Below are 14,818 nucleotides of genomic sequence, written 5' to 3' on the forward strand. Positions count from 1 at the left end.
TAGGTTTCTTAAACTGTTACTATATTAAATTTTCTTCTAATTTTGCTAATGGGTATTAATTTAAAACCTATGCTTAAATCGAATGTATCACAGAAAGCCCGTGTTTATCGATGAACACACAAAAAATGTATGTTGAATACCATGTACATCAAATGAATAATCGCAAATTTAAAAAAAAAATTTAAAAATCCACGACGTTTTCTTTTTCTCGAATAATCCGCCTAATCCGTCTTGTGTTACCATTTCTGAAGAAAAGAAAGATATTTTTTTAAGAAAGGAGATTTTTCGAGGAAAATAATAGTAACACTCGAATAGGATCTTTCTTTTACTCCTCCGCATGATTATACTTAAATTGCATATGCTCATTTTTAAGATTAGACCTATTTTTGATTTAAGATGGCCTAAGTTCTTCATTTCTTCTTGAACCTACTACACAAAATCTGGATATGCATGAATGAAACTGTATTTGGTTTTGCTGAAAGAACCTGATATGTAAAGAGGGTTCACAGGGATGATTTACAATAATTGTAAATTTCACCGAGATCTTATACTCCGCATGACCACATTTGTCGTCTTAGATTAATTTATTAATTTTAGTATAGCAGAGCTTAAAAAAGTTCGAAAATTTTTTAATAATTTTCGGATTAACAAGTTTTCCATTTTTTGTTCAGGTATCTTAAGATATTTTCATCTCGCTATCGAATACCGCTCATTGTGATCGGATGAGCGGTTTATTTTGTGAAGAAGGAGCGGTCACAAATTTTTGGTTTTGTTTCCATAAATATGTATATACATAGGTAGATAAATAGATAGATAATGAAGCAAACATTTATAATATTCGTTCTGGTTGCTTAGGCATACATTATTACTGGTTAATTTATGGAGCTAACTAAAAGAGCATAACAATCTCCAATGGGATCAAAGATGGCTTTGTGTTTGTGTATTAAACAGTTTTTAAATAACTTCTGAGGTCCTAAAAGGAAACCGTATTTGGCCCTAGACTGGAATTCAAATTTTATTTGGAATTTTGTGAGTAATTTTCGAAAAAACGAATTTATTAAAGTTTGAAAAACACTGATTCATTGTTATTAATATTAATGCACTATAAATACGTATGTACACCAAAAATATTAAGAATGCTTTAAGCTACTTGTAAACCTTTGTAAACGAAGAAAAAAAAGCCCAAACTGATATTTTAATGTGGTATTGAATATATTTTACTTATTAACGTGTATATGTGCCTGTGTATAAAGTAATGTTATCTTATACTCACACAACGCACATATGTATATACTCTTCATATAATATATGTGTGGATTTAATGCAGATAAATTATTACTTGATTTTTAACTTAAACGGTATAAAAGTACAGCGGATATAAATGGTATGTGATATCGTATATGTATGTATGGGAATTTCTGAAATTTTCTTGTTTTAATATAAATTCAACATTGTATAGTACATAATGTAGAACGTGGATATTATATAGAAAAAATGGTTACAGGTAAGTTATGGTGTAAGTTACAAAAGTTTTAATATATGATTTTATTAAGATATATTTTTTAATTTTAAATAATACTATATATTTTGTATGTTTGTATATACGAGTATGCACTTTTACTACCCTTACAACACATAAATATGTACAAATATTTCGCATATAACGCGGTGGCAGTAAATTTACTTAAATAATGATTATGAAAAATAGTTGAATTTTTAAGAATTTATTTATTTTTTTTTTTTTGTTTTTTAGCTTTGCACTTATATAATGAATTCATTTGGAATACAAATCTCATTTAGTTTTTTGTACTTTATGAAAATCATGGTATATTGTAATTTAAAATTTAATAGAATCAGTGACTTTTCCTCATGCATATACACACATACATTGTATTCATATCAAAATTCATATTATGTAATTAAAATAAAATAACTATATACATTTTGGTTGCATTATGCAGTACTACATTGTGAATGCTAATAGTATCTAGTCAAGACTTTCTAACAATTAACTATTATTATAATATACTTTATGTATAGTAGGAAAATGGAAGGTTTTGTTAAACTCTCATATTTTTGTTTTGGTTAAAAATTATTCACAGTACTATTAGAATGCTAGATTAAATATTAAAATACCATAATCAACCTTAATAGGCCTGGAAATGTATTCCAGGGAAGCTAGTATTAGAAATTCTCCTTAATTAACTGTGAAGGAAGTGGGCACAATTACACCACCTTCCCCCACAGTTAATTGTAAGCGCATTTCCAACTAAATGCAAAGAATAATGTGCTTTTTATTTGCAAGTTATAGCCTTAAAGATTCAATAATTTTATTTTAATTTCTGGTCAAAATTTCCAAAGAATAAATAGCCTTCTAATTTATTTTTTAAATTTGTGTTTGCGTACCTTTTCACATTTGTTTTTCAAAATGTCGATTATAAAGTCTTTTTATAACTTTTGCCAGAAATATTTATAAATTTCAATAAAATTGTGTCATCAAATCATTTAATAATTAAATTTTTATTGCAATAAAATTATTTAAAGTGAATCCTAACAATTTGTTTATTTATGGAAGTACCTTTGTGTCTCTCCAGAATTATACAGTCGGGCTGTTAAAATCGAAAGGGGCACATAAACAATATTTTTATTTACTCTATGTTTCTAAATTTGTTATTGTTTCTAAATAACAGAAAATTCAAGAGTAAGTTGTTATAAACTATAAAACTTTTTTAAAATTTTGTGTTAGAAGCTTCAAAGTTCTAAAGTTAGAAAACGGTAAAGCAAAAATATATTATATAAATCTTAAAATTCACAATAACTTAAAGTGCTATAAATATTTTGTAACATCTCCCTTAGCGTTAATTCCATCCACAAATTATGAAAGTCTAAATTCAGTTTCTGTATTAATCCTAATTTCTTAATGACATTGTCACTGACTCTACTTCCTCTTTCTTTGTGGACCTAGATTCTAGTTAAAAATTAAAGAAATTTCATCATAAGAATTTAAGTTTTGCGATAACTAATTTTCTAATATTCTTACAAACAGCTTGTCGCATCAAAGTTGCGTAATTATGATTAAAATGAGGTGGTGTCATTAATGGTGGATATTTTAGGTAATAAAATTGTTAACATTTATTTTTCCAAATTTTGCAACTTAAGTATTTTGAAACTAACAAAATAAGGTTTCAAAAAAGTAGTATAATTTATGGTAAATTTCTCTTGAATTGACCGCGTATATAGGAATAAAATGAGAATATGGTTTTAATATGACGTGTCTTCACTATTTAATAATATTTAGGCCTGTAAACTGCTAATATTGTTAAAATTAAATGAATATTATGGATGATTAACTACATAAAGTAATTTGGAACAATTAAGCATGTGAATATTATGTAAGTATAATATTATGTAAATATGTAATATGAATATATACTCGTATATATTCGTATGGTAAAAAAGATTTATTATGAAAAAAACATCACATTTTCTACCGTCAAAAATTACTTTAACAACTAATTTTCCATTTAAGACAAAAGTTGTAATTACTCTAATAATTATATATTTTCGTACAATGTAAAACATTTAATAACATTTAAATCTGTTATAATATGCTTAAAATATAATTAAGAATGTGTAAACATCAGATTTCAAAAGTTGTGTAAGTATGTCATGTAGTAGTTATGCTAAGTAAAAAAAACTAATTTAATGATCGTTTTGTATGTGAAACTATTAAAGTTTTTGACTATAGAAACTAAATCTTGTGAAAAGTTGTGGTTAAAAAATTGTTTATTTATGATTGATAAAATTTCTGATCTGAATATTAAATTTTTGTTTAAATTTTTCATTAAATTTCTGTTAATTTTTTCATATTAAATAATTACGTTTTGGCGATGCAGAAAAATTAATTTTGTTTTTAACGTCACAAAAGATAAAACAAATTTATATTAATAGGATAATGAAGATTAAGCCTATTGTTGATTTAAGAATCGTTTTAGAATCTGATATAGTTGTTCGCTGAATTTTTTGAAATAATAATCTCTTTCTTATTTTAAGTTTTTCATAAGCGAAATTCGTAATAGATTTTACTTCCACAAGTACCGACAACATCTACTAAAAAACTCCAAAAACAATTTGCTCAGATACACTAAAAAATTTAAAGGATATAGCGCTTAAATTTTACTAAAACAAGTTTAATATGAAGAGTAATATAAAACATTTTTATATAGTAAATTAAACGCGGTCAAATCCATTATTTCGCGTGATAAGTTGACATTTTATTTGTGAATTTTAAAACTTCTTAAATCTTTTAAAATCATTTTTTTTAAATCTTAACAAAACTTAAATGAAAAACGAGAAAAAATAGAGTTGACCGTGTCAACTCTGTGATGCCATATTATCATATTAAGTTATGCCAAATTTCAGTACTGTATTTTCAATATTTTCTTAGATATGGCCAAACTACTACTGAAGTTGTATAGCAGCTACCGGACAGAGCCAAGCAATTTTAGCGAATTTTATCAAACACATTGGCCCTACTAATATATCGCCTGTGTCAAAGATATCGTCAAATAAATTTTGAAGTTGTGTGGCAGCTACCCGAGCCAGTACCTCGATCATATCCAATTTAAATAGGGTTCTGGCATTTACTATAATAAATCATTTGTGAAAATTTGGTGAACTTAGCTCAATTAGTTTTTGAGTTATCGTTGGAACGGACGGATGGACGATGACAGGACGGACGAACAGACGGACAGGCAAAGTTAAATAAACTTAGAATTCGGCGTTGATCAAGAACATACGCTTGAGTCTATATCTCAGGCCATTATTTCTTAGTGTTACAAACGGTAAGGCAAATTTGGTATACCCTTCGAACATACGTTCGTACGGGTATAATGAAAATAATACGAAATGAGAATTTTCGAAATTTAATTGTATTATAAACTTATTGACAGAAAAACATTTATAAATTTTTATTTTTAATTATGTTGTAATTAGCTCTTAAGAAAGAGAGAATATTATCAGAGTGTTATAATTCTGTTTTAAAATAAAATTTGTTAATTTTTGAAGATAATGTTCTTGCTGGGGTATGACCATAATTCTAATACGCTAAAATGAAAAAATCTTTAAAAATAAAATCTAGATTACAAAAATAAAAAGATAAAGGAAAAATTATTTTGTTTAACTATAAGCTGAGTATTATAACCTCTTAATTTTTAAAATCCTTTCAATTTCAATTTCTTTTTTCTTATTCATAATCATTGTAATCTTTTCAACATTTTGTGCATGGCTTGTATTTTGCATGTATACAATACAAAATAAAGTTATGTCAAACCAATGGTTTGTATTGTAGCACTTTTCCCCTCAACAAGTGAAAATTCTGCTTTTAAATACAGTCTATGTATACCTATCATACTATTAAAATTATTTTCATTCATATACAAAACTATTTCTAGGATTGCATATATTTAGGATGAATGATTTGTGAATTATTTGAAATAAAGCAAAAATTAATTTAAAGAGGGGTTAACATAATGCTCGATTTTAAGATTTAATTGTGCGAGTTAAGAAAAATAATTATATTTTTTAATGTCATGGAATTTACCGTTAGCTTTTTGCGTTTATAGAAATTTGAAAAAGCTTGCGGTTTCGAAAATATAAGGTGTCAAAAATTCAAATTTTACAAATTTCAAGAGGCGATAACTTGAGAGGGGGAGATGGAAAAAAATTTTCTTCTAACGAAATGAACTATTTGTTAGTGCCTAAAAGCTACTGAATTTTCAGGCTCCCACATCCTGGGGTCTAGAAGAAAAACAACATCAAAAATTTGAAAAAAACGGATTTTATGTAACGGTAAATGTTAACGGCCATTTTGTTTTTTTAAAGTTTAACTATAGTATACCGCGCTAGGGGAACTACGCTAGGCAAGCCACTGCCTTTCTGCGTTTGAGAAATTTCCAAAATGCTTATGGTTTCATTGCAACAAATAGGTAAAAAAGGCCATTTTTAAGGTTTTGGGGGGGTATAACTTCTAGAGGGTGGGAGATAGGTAAAAAATTTTGTTCGACGGAAATAAGTTTCTAGTAAAGGTCTATGTACATATTAAATTTCAGCTTTCTATCTTCAAGGATGTAGAAGTTTTGTAAACAAAAAAAGTGTCCACGAACGGGCGGACAGAGTGAAACTAATAAGCACTTTTTTTCAAAAAAAATTTGGAAAAGTGCTAAAAATATGAAATTATCTTAAATTGAATCACATTTATAGTGACATTAAGATGACACAAAGTAAAGTATGTGTATATGGCATACACACACATATATATGTATGTATCGCATTTACAATAATAATATGTATTTTGTAGCACACGCAAGTACATAACATTACGTATCGAGTACAATACAAGTATTAACGTTTATAGCTCAAAATAGGATCGAATTCGCGTTTGTAGTTCTGACTTCGGGAGATCTTATTAGTTAATTTGAACTGCAATAAAGTACTAAAGTAGTGTCAACAAAAACTCTAGTGTCATCTCAATAATGTGTCTAATCTCTCAATAAGTTTTCGACTAATTAAGACTATGAATACAAAAACAAAAAAAAGCTTATGCTGTCGATTTGACAGAAGATCTTCTGCAGTTCTATCAACAACGTGCTCCTATTGTAGATGTTTGTTACAACTGGCATTATTTTTATATTCGAAATTAGAATTATCGCAAATTTTGGGGTCCCAGTAAGATTTTGTTTGGTTCCTTAGAAGTATTAAAAGATAAAAGGCGACTTTGATTTTTAGGCTTTATGAATAACTGATAATCATGTATGTCAAACAACTAAGGTTTTCACTAGGACAAATAATTTAATAACATAACTAAAAATTTTAGATTTAACAGAGTACATTTTTAATTTAATGTTTAAATGTATGTGTGCACATGTGAATACAAAAACATTAATGTTTTCTTTACTCCCTTATGCTGATGCGCACGTATGCGTCTTTTCTATCTCTATAAGTTTTTTTTCTGTTCATGAACCCTTTTTTTTTGTTTAAATTTATTGTTTTTGATTTTTATTGAAGATTTTGTTTTTTTTTTCTTTTTGTATTTTGGAAAAATATCGGTTTTGCATTAAGAAGCATGTTCGCTTTTCAGTTTGTTGTCATTTGGCATAATGTGTTTGTTGATCGTATTGCATAAAACTTATTGTGATAGTAGCAAATATTTTTCGCATGGTCGTATGTTAATCTGTCTGGGGATTTTCCTATTTTATTTTCGACTTGGCTGATTCTTAATTTACATCTAAAATTTTAGTTTAGGGTATTTAAGTTCGCGCAAAGTTTTGTGAGTCAATTTAACATATTGATTATTTTTCAGAAACTAATTGAAATATATGGTATTATGAACTCTTTGAGAAATCAAGTACCAGCAATTAGAACTTTTATTAGGAGGCAAATTTACATTCTTGCACATACAACTATATAAAAATTTTCAAGAGATTTCTTTGAAATTTGGTTTTTCAATTCAGTTCTGCTGCATATTTTGTTTCAAATTACAAGAAACTTTCTAACTTTTCTAAAATTTTAAGAAATGTGAATGGGTTTAAAAACATTTTCATAATTTTGTGCAATATTGTTATTGAATTCATATTATTCAGAAAACATCCAATGGGGTCGGTTATGTGCTGATCACATCTGAATTTTTCGTCTTAAACTATATGGTAGTTTTTTCGTTTTTTTCTTCATGCTGAAGGTTACTGAAAAATTATGACATTTTCCGTTCTTTTATTTATTTTCATATTATTTTTTCATCGCACGTTTCTGTTTTTCTGTATAAAACTTGTCATATAGAAGTCATTTATAATGTGCATATTTTTGGGGGTAAATGATGAAAGAGACACAACCAATATTATTTTGTAAATACAATGAATTCAAGGGTTTCTTCTGTATTACTGTTGTTTGTACAAACTTGTAGTGTTTACAATTTACTGAAGGTGAAATAACATAAATTTCAAATACTTCTCGAATTTATAAAAAATAAACTTTAATATTTCATTTAAGACATTATTAATATTTAAGGGCTATAGTAAATTTTCCATAGTAAAATTATAAAATCTTTTAAATTATATTTCCGACTAACATAATATTGTGATGTTATTAAACTGTTATTAACATAATATTGAGTTGTTATTTATAAGAGCCAGTGATCATTATTTTCTGGTTGATCTCACAAACAACGACACCTATTTTAGTACTACGATTGTATAGATTTTCGTTTTAAAATGGATATTCGAATGCAGCTTTTCTATCGTAATACTTTTGTTTTGGATATTAAACCTTATGGTAATATTTTTTGTTATTCCTACTTTGCTCCATGAACACCGGTTTCTTATGTCATTGAGTTAACTAGATTGGTGACGAGTCTACTGTAGTTTTATATTAAATATTTAAGGTTATTGATATTTCCTATTTACTATTTTGCTGGTATTTTTAATATTGGATATTATTGAAATAAAGCAATTTATTTGTATAAAGTTATATAATATTGAATATAATTTTTATAGTGACCTGACTGGGCTCACCCGAGACCATTCTGTTAAAGGACCAGTGCAATTGCCATTGCATCATATGCAGATAGTAATATTAAAATAGAAATATTTCTATAGAAGAGGTTTAGATTTTTTATTTCTATAAAAATGTTTTAATTATTGTATAGAAGGGGTATTGATTTTTGTGGTTGAACTGCGGTCGGCTTTATTAAAATTTTTATATTCGAAAATTCTTCTATTTTTATTAAAAAAGATTTTGAAATTGAAGTTCAACTTAGGGTAATTTTCTAGTTTCCGGACACTCACCGGTTTTCGGACACTTTAGTGGTTTTTTTTAAATAATAAGAAAATTTCAAAAGCTACACCAAAAATCCATTAACATTTTTGTTTCGTCTCATTATTTTCCGTCATTTTGTAAAATAATATTTTAATAAACTGTACATTATTAGTCTGAAAGTTGTCTTGAAAGTGAGAAGGTTGAGTAGTAAGTGATAAAAGTGCAAATTTTCTAAAAAAAAAATAACAAACAAGTTGACGGAAAAAGTAAGTTTTTAAGTTATTTTTTATAAAATTGTGTGATATTATTATATATTTGTGTTGGAGAAACATTCAATTAACTTTTAAAAGGTTTGTTTTTTTTAAAATGTTAAATATTATTTTTATTATTAATAGTCCGCTTTCTAAAACTAAAAAATTACATGAATTTTAGTTCCCGGACACGATTGTCCGAATACTGAAAAATTACGAAATTTACAATTTGACAAATCTTTATGCATGATAACTTAAATTTGCATATTTTAAAGTTACTTTCAAATTTTTAGCCTTTAAATTCGTAAAAATTCAGTTTTCGGACGCGAAAAAAACAAATATGGCTACTTGTCCGAAAATTAGTATATATGTAACATAGCACTGTTTGTTTTCCGGACAACCTCTTTTTACTATGCTAAAGAAACCTATTTACATTAAATTTTTTCGCCGTCTTACCAATTCGTTTCCAACTTCTTCAGCAAAATGAACGGGGACAAAATTAATCAAAATTCAACAAATAGTCAATCGAATTGTGCGAAAGATACCGGAAATAAAACAGGAGCTGCATTAGAAAATATCCGAAATAATAAAATAAGTATTAGAGCCGCAGCAGAAAAATATGGGATACCCCGCTCAACACTGCATGACAAATTGAAGCGCAAAACCCCAGAAGGTCCCACAACTAGAGGTCCAGATCCTGTTCTCACTAAAGACGAAGAATTACAAATAGCTGAATGGTGTGGAAAACTAAGCAAATGTGGATTCCCACTTAAAGTTGATGATTTGCTTAATACAGTGGAACAAATTTTGAAGCACACTGGACGAGCAAATCCATTCAAAAATGGACGTCCTGGTAGAACATGGCTTCGTGGTTTTTTCAGACGAAATCCAGGGTTATCGTTGAAGGAAGCAGAAAATATCAACAAGGGTCGTGCTGTTGTTACAGAGGAGTATATCAAAAAATGGTTTCAAGATCTTTCAATTTTTCTTGAGAGTATAAGTCAAACTACTTTACTAAATGACCCTAGGCGGATCATAAATGGTGATGAAACGAGCTTCAGTTTGTGCCCAAAAACAGGCAAAGTTATTGCTCCCAAATCATATAAAAATGTATACCAAATACAAACGGGGAACGAAAAGGAAACTTTGACAGTGCTTTTCGTTTGCACAGCTGATGGCAAAGTTCTACCCCCAATGGTAATATTCCCGTACATTAGACCACCAAAAGAAGTTGTTGACTTCTCCAACAACCCCAATAAGTCGACCATCATCCTCTCGCTCATTGCAAAAACATTTGTTTTATCCAAAATTATATAGCTTTTATTCAAAAAGAAAAAATAAGACAGAAGATCGTTCTCCAAGTGCTATCTCATCTTCAGCATGGAGAGAGATTTATGCCAAAAAGGAACAGGAAAAAATTCAAAAAGCTGATGCAATTAAACAAAGAAAATTGGAAAGATTGCAGAAAAGGGAGCTTTCAGTTAAAAAATCTGAACTCAAGAGAAAATATAAAAAATCTAACTATAAAAACGTTTCCTTAAAAAAGGAAAAGGAATAATACACTAATTTTAATGCAAAAAAAATTCCAAAGGCTAACATGTAAAAGATATACATAAATAATATATAATATAATGTAATTATTTATTTAAATATGTTAAAAACTATAATATACAGTTAAATCTATGTAAACAGAATCGTTATGTAAAAGTTAATATTTTTGTTTTTTATACTAATGTACTATGAATTGTTAAAGTATTTGTTTTTATTTTGAATAAAAGTCTGAACTCAAAGAATAAACTCGAGTTAATTCTCGAAAAATATGTGCTTTCTATAAACACAATTTTTTACTTATATTATTAAAAACCTGAGAGAAATTCTTGTTGTCCGGAAACTAAAATTTTCCTGTCCGAATAATAGAATTTTATGTCTGGAAACTGGAAAATTTGACACTTTTTTTTTAAACCTAAATATTTTATATACCATTCACAAAAATGTCATCAACCTGAGCTTTTTTACATAGTAAATTTGGTAAAGTTTAAGAAAAATGTGATTTTACAACCGCACATCTTATTTTGGCAGAGTGACAACCTTCCAAAGTCAAAAAAAAGTTATTCGTCCGAAAACTGGAAAATCACCCTATATTGATATATTTTTTCTTTATATTTTTTAACGTTATTTCACCTTTTAATAATCTATATCCCCTAAAGGTTCAATTTACATGTTCATGCTGCGTTTTATTCAAAGTTGGGGTAGTATTCCGCTTGTCAGTGTCTTAAACCTTTATAATTTGTAGATTTTTTTGGCGGCTTTGCAACGTGTTGAAAATAATAAAATATTTTAAAATTCTTATTCTTCCTACGTACTAAAATTAGTGAGTCGCATATGAGTTGCGTTATCATTGATCCGGCAAAGACCTTGCAAAATGCTAAACAGAATATCACATTGCATGCACGACAGGGTCTCTACTAACGATGACATCTTTCCCTTAATTCCATAAAAGTGAATAATATGTTGTATAATTGGAAATAATGTTTTGAAAATTTGAAATGAATGTAGCATGGGTGAAAAAAAAACTAACTCAATTTTCTATCACTAAGATATTTTATATTATATTTTTCTACAATTTCCTAATATAAAATTTTTAGTATGAGCATTTTGAAACTACGACCTCAAAAGTTTTTCTAAAAATAGTTTTAACTTGATTTATTTGAGGCTAAAGGATTTACTTTATGATTCTGAGTAAGGCAGTGATTACCTGATTGCCACAAAACTATTAAAGTTTTTTTATTTTTTTGTTTTAAATTTGAAAACCTTACAAGTCCACTTTCGAATTCATAATTATAATATTATTTTGTATTACAATTATTGTTAATCCTTTTGATTTCCTTCTAATCAACTGACAAGAATTTGATATTTTAAATATTTTATTCCTAATTAATTTGTAAGACTAGCTGACTGACTATATTATATGCAATGTACTGAAATGTGTATTGTCAAAAATTATATGCAATTCAATAATTGTGGAATAAAATCATTTTTCAACTCAATCAACCATCATTCATTCATTTCTTTTTCTTATCGTTGTTTATAAAACATATAAAGTTATAATCATAAAATATACTTGTAAAAATGAATAAAGGATCAAGGAAATTTTAAATCCTTTTATTTTATAAGAAAACAAAATAAAACCAAATAAAAATCGAATTTCTTTTTTTGAAAGATTTTCTTGTAAATATGAAGAGAAGTCTGTTAAATGGTATACTCCTGTGGGATTACAAGAGGAATTTTTCTTAATGCTATATGCTTTATATTTTCTAGTTTTTCTTATAATATCGGGCATTGTTTTTAACATTAAAATCAAAACCCGAAGCAAAGATTTCTTGTTTGTTGGTTTCTTTTTTTTTTTTACAATTCTCAATTCTCATGGATGCTATGAATGAAAACAAATTTCTTTTAATAGAAAAATCTCATGAAACCAGCTAATAAATTATTCTTTTGAGAATTAAATGAGTTTCAAATAAATACAAATAAAATATAAAATACTCGAAAGATGAAATTTGATGTGAAAGTGTTAAAAAAAGAAATTTTTTAAATATTATTTACATATATTATTATTATGTTGTCAAATTCTAAATAATAAATTACTCTAGGTTGTAAATTTGATATTGAAATCAGTTGAAAATTATAAAAATGGGAATTGTAATTGTTCATTAGCCACAAAGATCTCTTAAGGAAAGATTTTCTGTTTTACAACAAAGGCACAAAAAAAATATAAACTATTTTTTTAAACAGTTGATTAGACTTATGAAAATTAATGATATTGACCATTAGCAAGGGGGACTTTGTGAATATTTTACCAAAAATAAAGTATTTGTCTTATATTTTGTGTTAAAAGCCTGTACATTATAAGTGTATTACAATGTTTCAAAAAGTGACAAAATGTGAGCTAGAATTCAACAAGCAGCATTAATTCAACAACATACATAATTTTAATTTCCAACTTAAAATAAAAATACTGAAATGCTGTTATTTGAAAAGGACAAAAGCATTAGAAAGTTTTGTTATCGTCGACTATTAAGAGCATAAAAAAATAAACATAAATATTTACTAAAAGTATTTATTTAGATTTAAAATATTTATGTAGATGAATAAATTATGAGGCTTGCGAACGAATGGGTTGGTGGGTGTGTCTCAATAGGGTAGGCGCCGACCGTCTATAGGCATAATTAATTATGTGCTATATTCCGGCGTCGCAACTATGTAGAGTCCACTAAGTGTCTAACATACCTCCACGTGGTACCAACCGGGCAACGATCCTGATGATCGGCTAAATGTTAGATGCGACACGGTCAACGTTGGGCCCAGCAAGCTGTCGTTGACCTTAAACAAAAATAGCTCACAGACCTAAAAAGCCTCGGATAAGGATTGATAACACGGCAACGACTATGGCAAGTACAAGGATTACGATTAAACATCAAAAACGAATTTCTAAAGATCTAAGATGTGCATGTTGGAACATACGCTCATGGGCCGGAAGAGAGCATGAAATACTGCTTGAAATGCAAAAGCATAAAATCGATATATGCGCTATCTCGGAGACAAAACGTAAGGGTAAGGGCGAATTAACTTACACCGATTACATCCTCAAATATAGCGGAATTGCAAAATCTAAAAGAGCCGTAGCAGGAGTAGGTATTTTAATTAACACAAAGCTCATACCAAACATAGAGGATACATATTATGTTGACGAGAGAATCATAAAAGTCGTGTTAGATATTGGTAAAGAAAAAATCCACTTTCTAAGTGTGTATGCACCAGATTCCAGTAGAAAAAAAGAGGAAACGGACAATTTCTACGAAAACCTGCAAAAAGAAATTGACAAAATCCCAACAGGTGAAAAAACATTTATTCTTGGGGATATGAATGCAAGAGTTGGAAATAATGTCGTAGATGGGGTCAAGCAAAGATTCAGTGAAGATCAAACAAACGAAAATGGCATAAAACTTACACTTTTCTGTGCAAATAACGAATTAAGAATAAATAACACATATTTCAATCACAAAAAACAACACAAAATAACCTGGTCAAACACAAGAGGTTCCACATCTACAATAGACTATATAATAACAAACAGAGCAATTCATCCAAACATAATACTAGATGTACGTTCACTATCACAACTTGGTTCTCGCAAAAATAAGATTGTCTATAAAATTAAAAAAGAAAAGACAATCAATGCTTCGCGAAAAACTAAACATTGAAGCTTTAAATAACGAATCCGTAAAATATCTATAAGTAGAATCAAGTTGGGAAAAAATAAAGAATAACATAATAAACGCGGCCAATGAAGCTCTAGGCACAAGAACTGTAAACTCGAATGCTAAATTAAAAAACACACCATGGTACAATGCAGAAGTTAAGAGTTTGGCAAAGGAAAAACGTGTAGCCTTTATTAACTACGTCAGCAATCGTATACCTGAAAATTACCAACAATACAGGGAAACAAGAAATCGTGTGAATAGTAGCATTCGAAAAATAAAATAAAATTACTGGGCAGCATTCACTGCAGACATGGAAAGAGACTTATACGGCTCCCAAAAAAAGGTCTGGAAAATGCTCAGACGTCAGAAGCGAGAAGTAAATGAATACACACAAACACAAAGTATATCCACGCAATATTGGGAAAAATATTTCCACAGTTTATATAATGACATGGAACAATATGTAGCTGAAACTATTTTTCCTAGAGGTACAGACAC

The 14,818-nt window shown here is 28.2% G+C and overlaps 1 protein-coding gene across 1 annotated transcript; it reads left to right on the forward strand.

Moving 5' to 3' along the window:
* Positions 1-13,504: 13,504 nt before the first annotated feature.
* LOC129609811 (craniofacial development protein 2-like) lies at positions 13,505-14,320 on the forward strand. Its single transcript, XM_055521933.1, has one exon. It carries the CDS (start codon positions 13,505-13,507, stop codon positions 14,318-14,320), a length of 816 nt encoding a protein of 271 aa, XP_055377908.1.
* The last annotated feature ends 498 nt before the right edge of the window (positions 14,321-14,818 follow it).

The sequence above is a fragment of the Condylostylus longicornis genome, unplaced genomic scaffold (assembly GCF_029603195.1).
Source record: "Condylostylus longicornis isolate FDR11 unplaced genomic scaffold, ASM2960319v2 ptg000040l, whole genome shotgun sequence".
In the NCBI taxonomy this organism is placed as follows: Eukaryota; Metazoa; Arthropoda; class Insecta; order Diptera; family Dolichopodidae; genus Condylostylus; species Condylostylus longicornis.

Bases quoted from the DNA above. Each gene is read 5' to 3' on its own strand.
- LOC129609811 (XM_055521933.1), top strand. From the start codon at position 13,505: ATGGCAAGTACAAGGATTACGATTAAACATCAAAAACGAATTTCTAAA.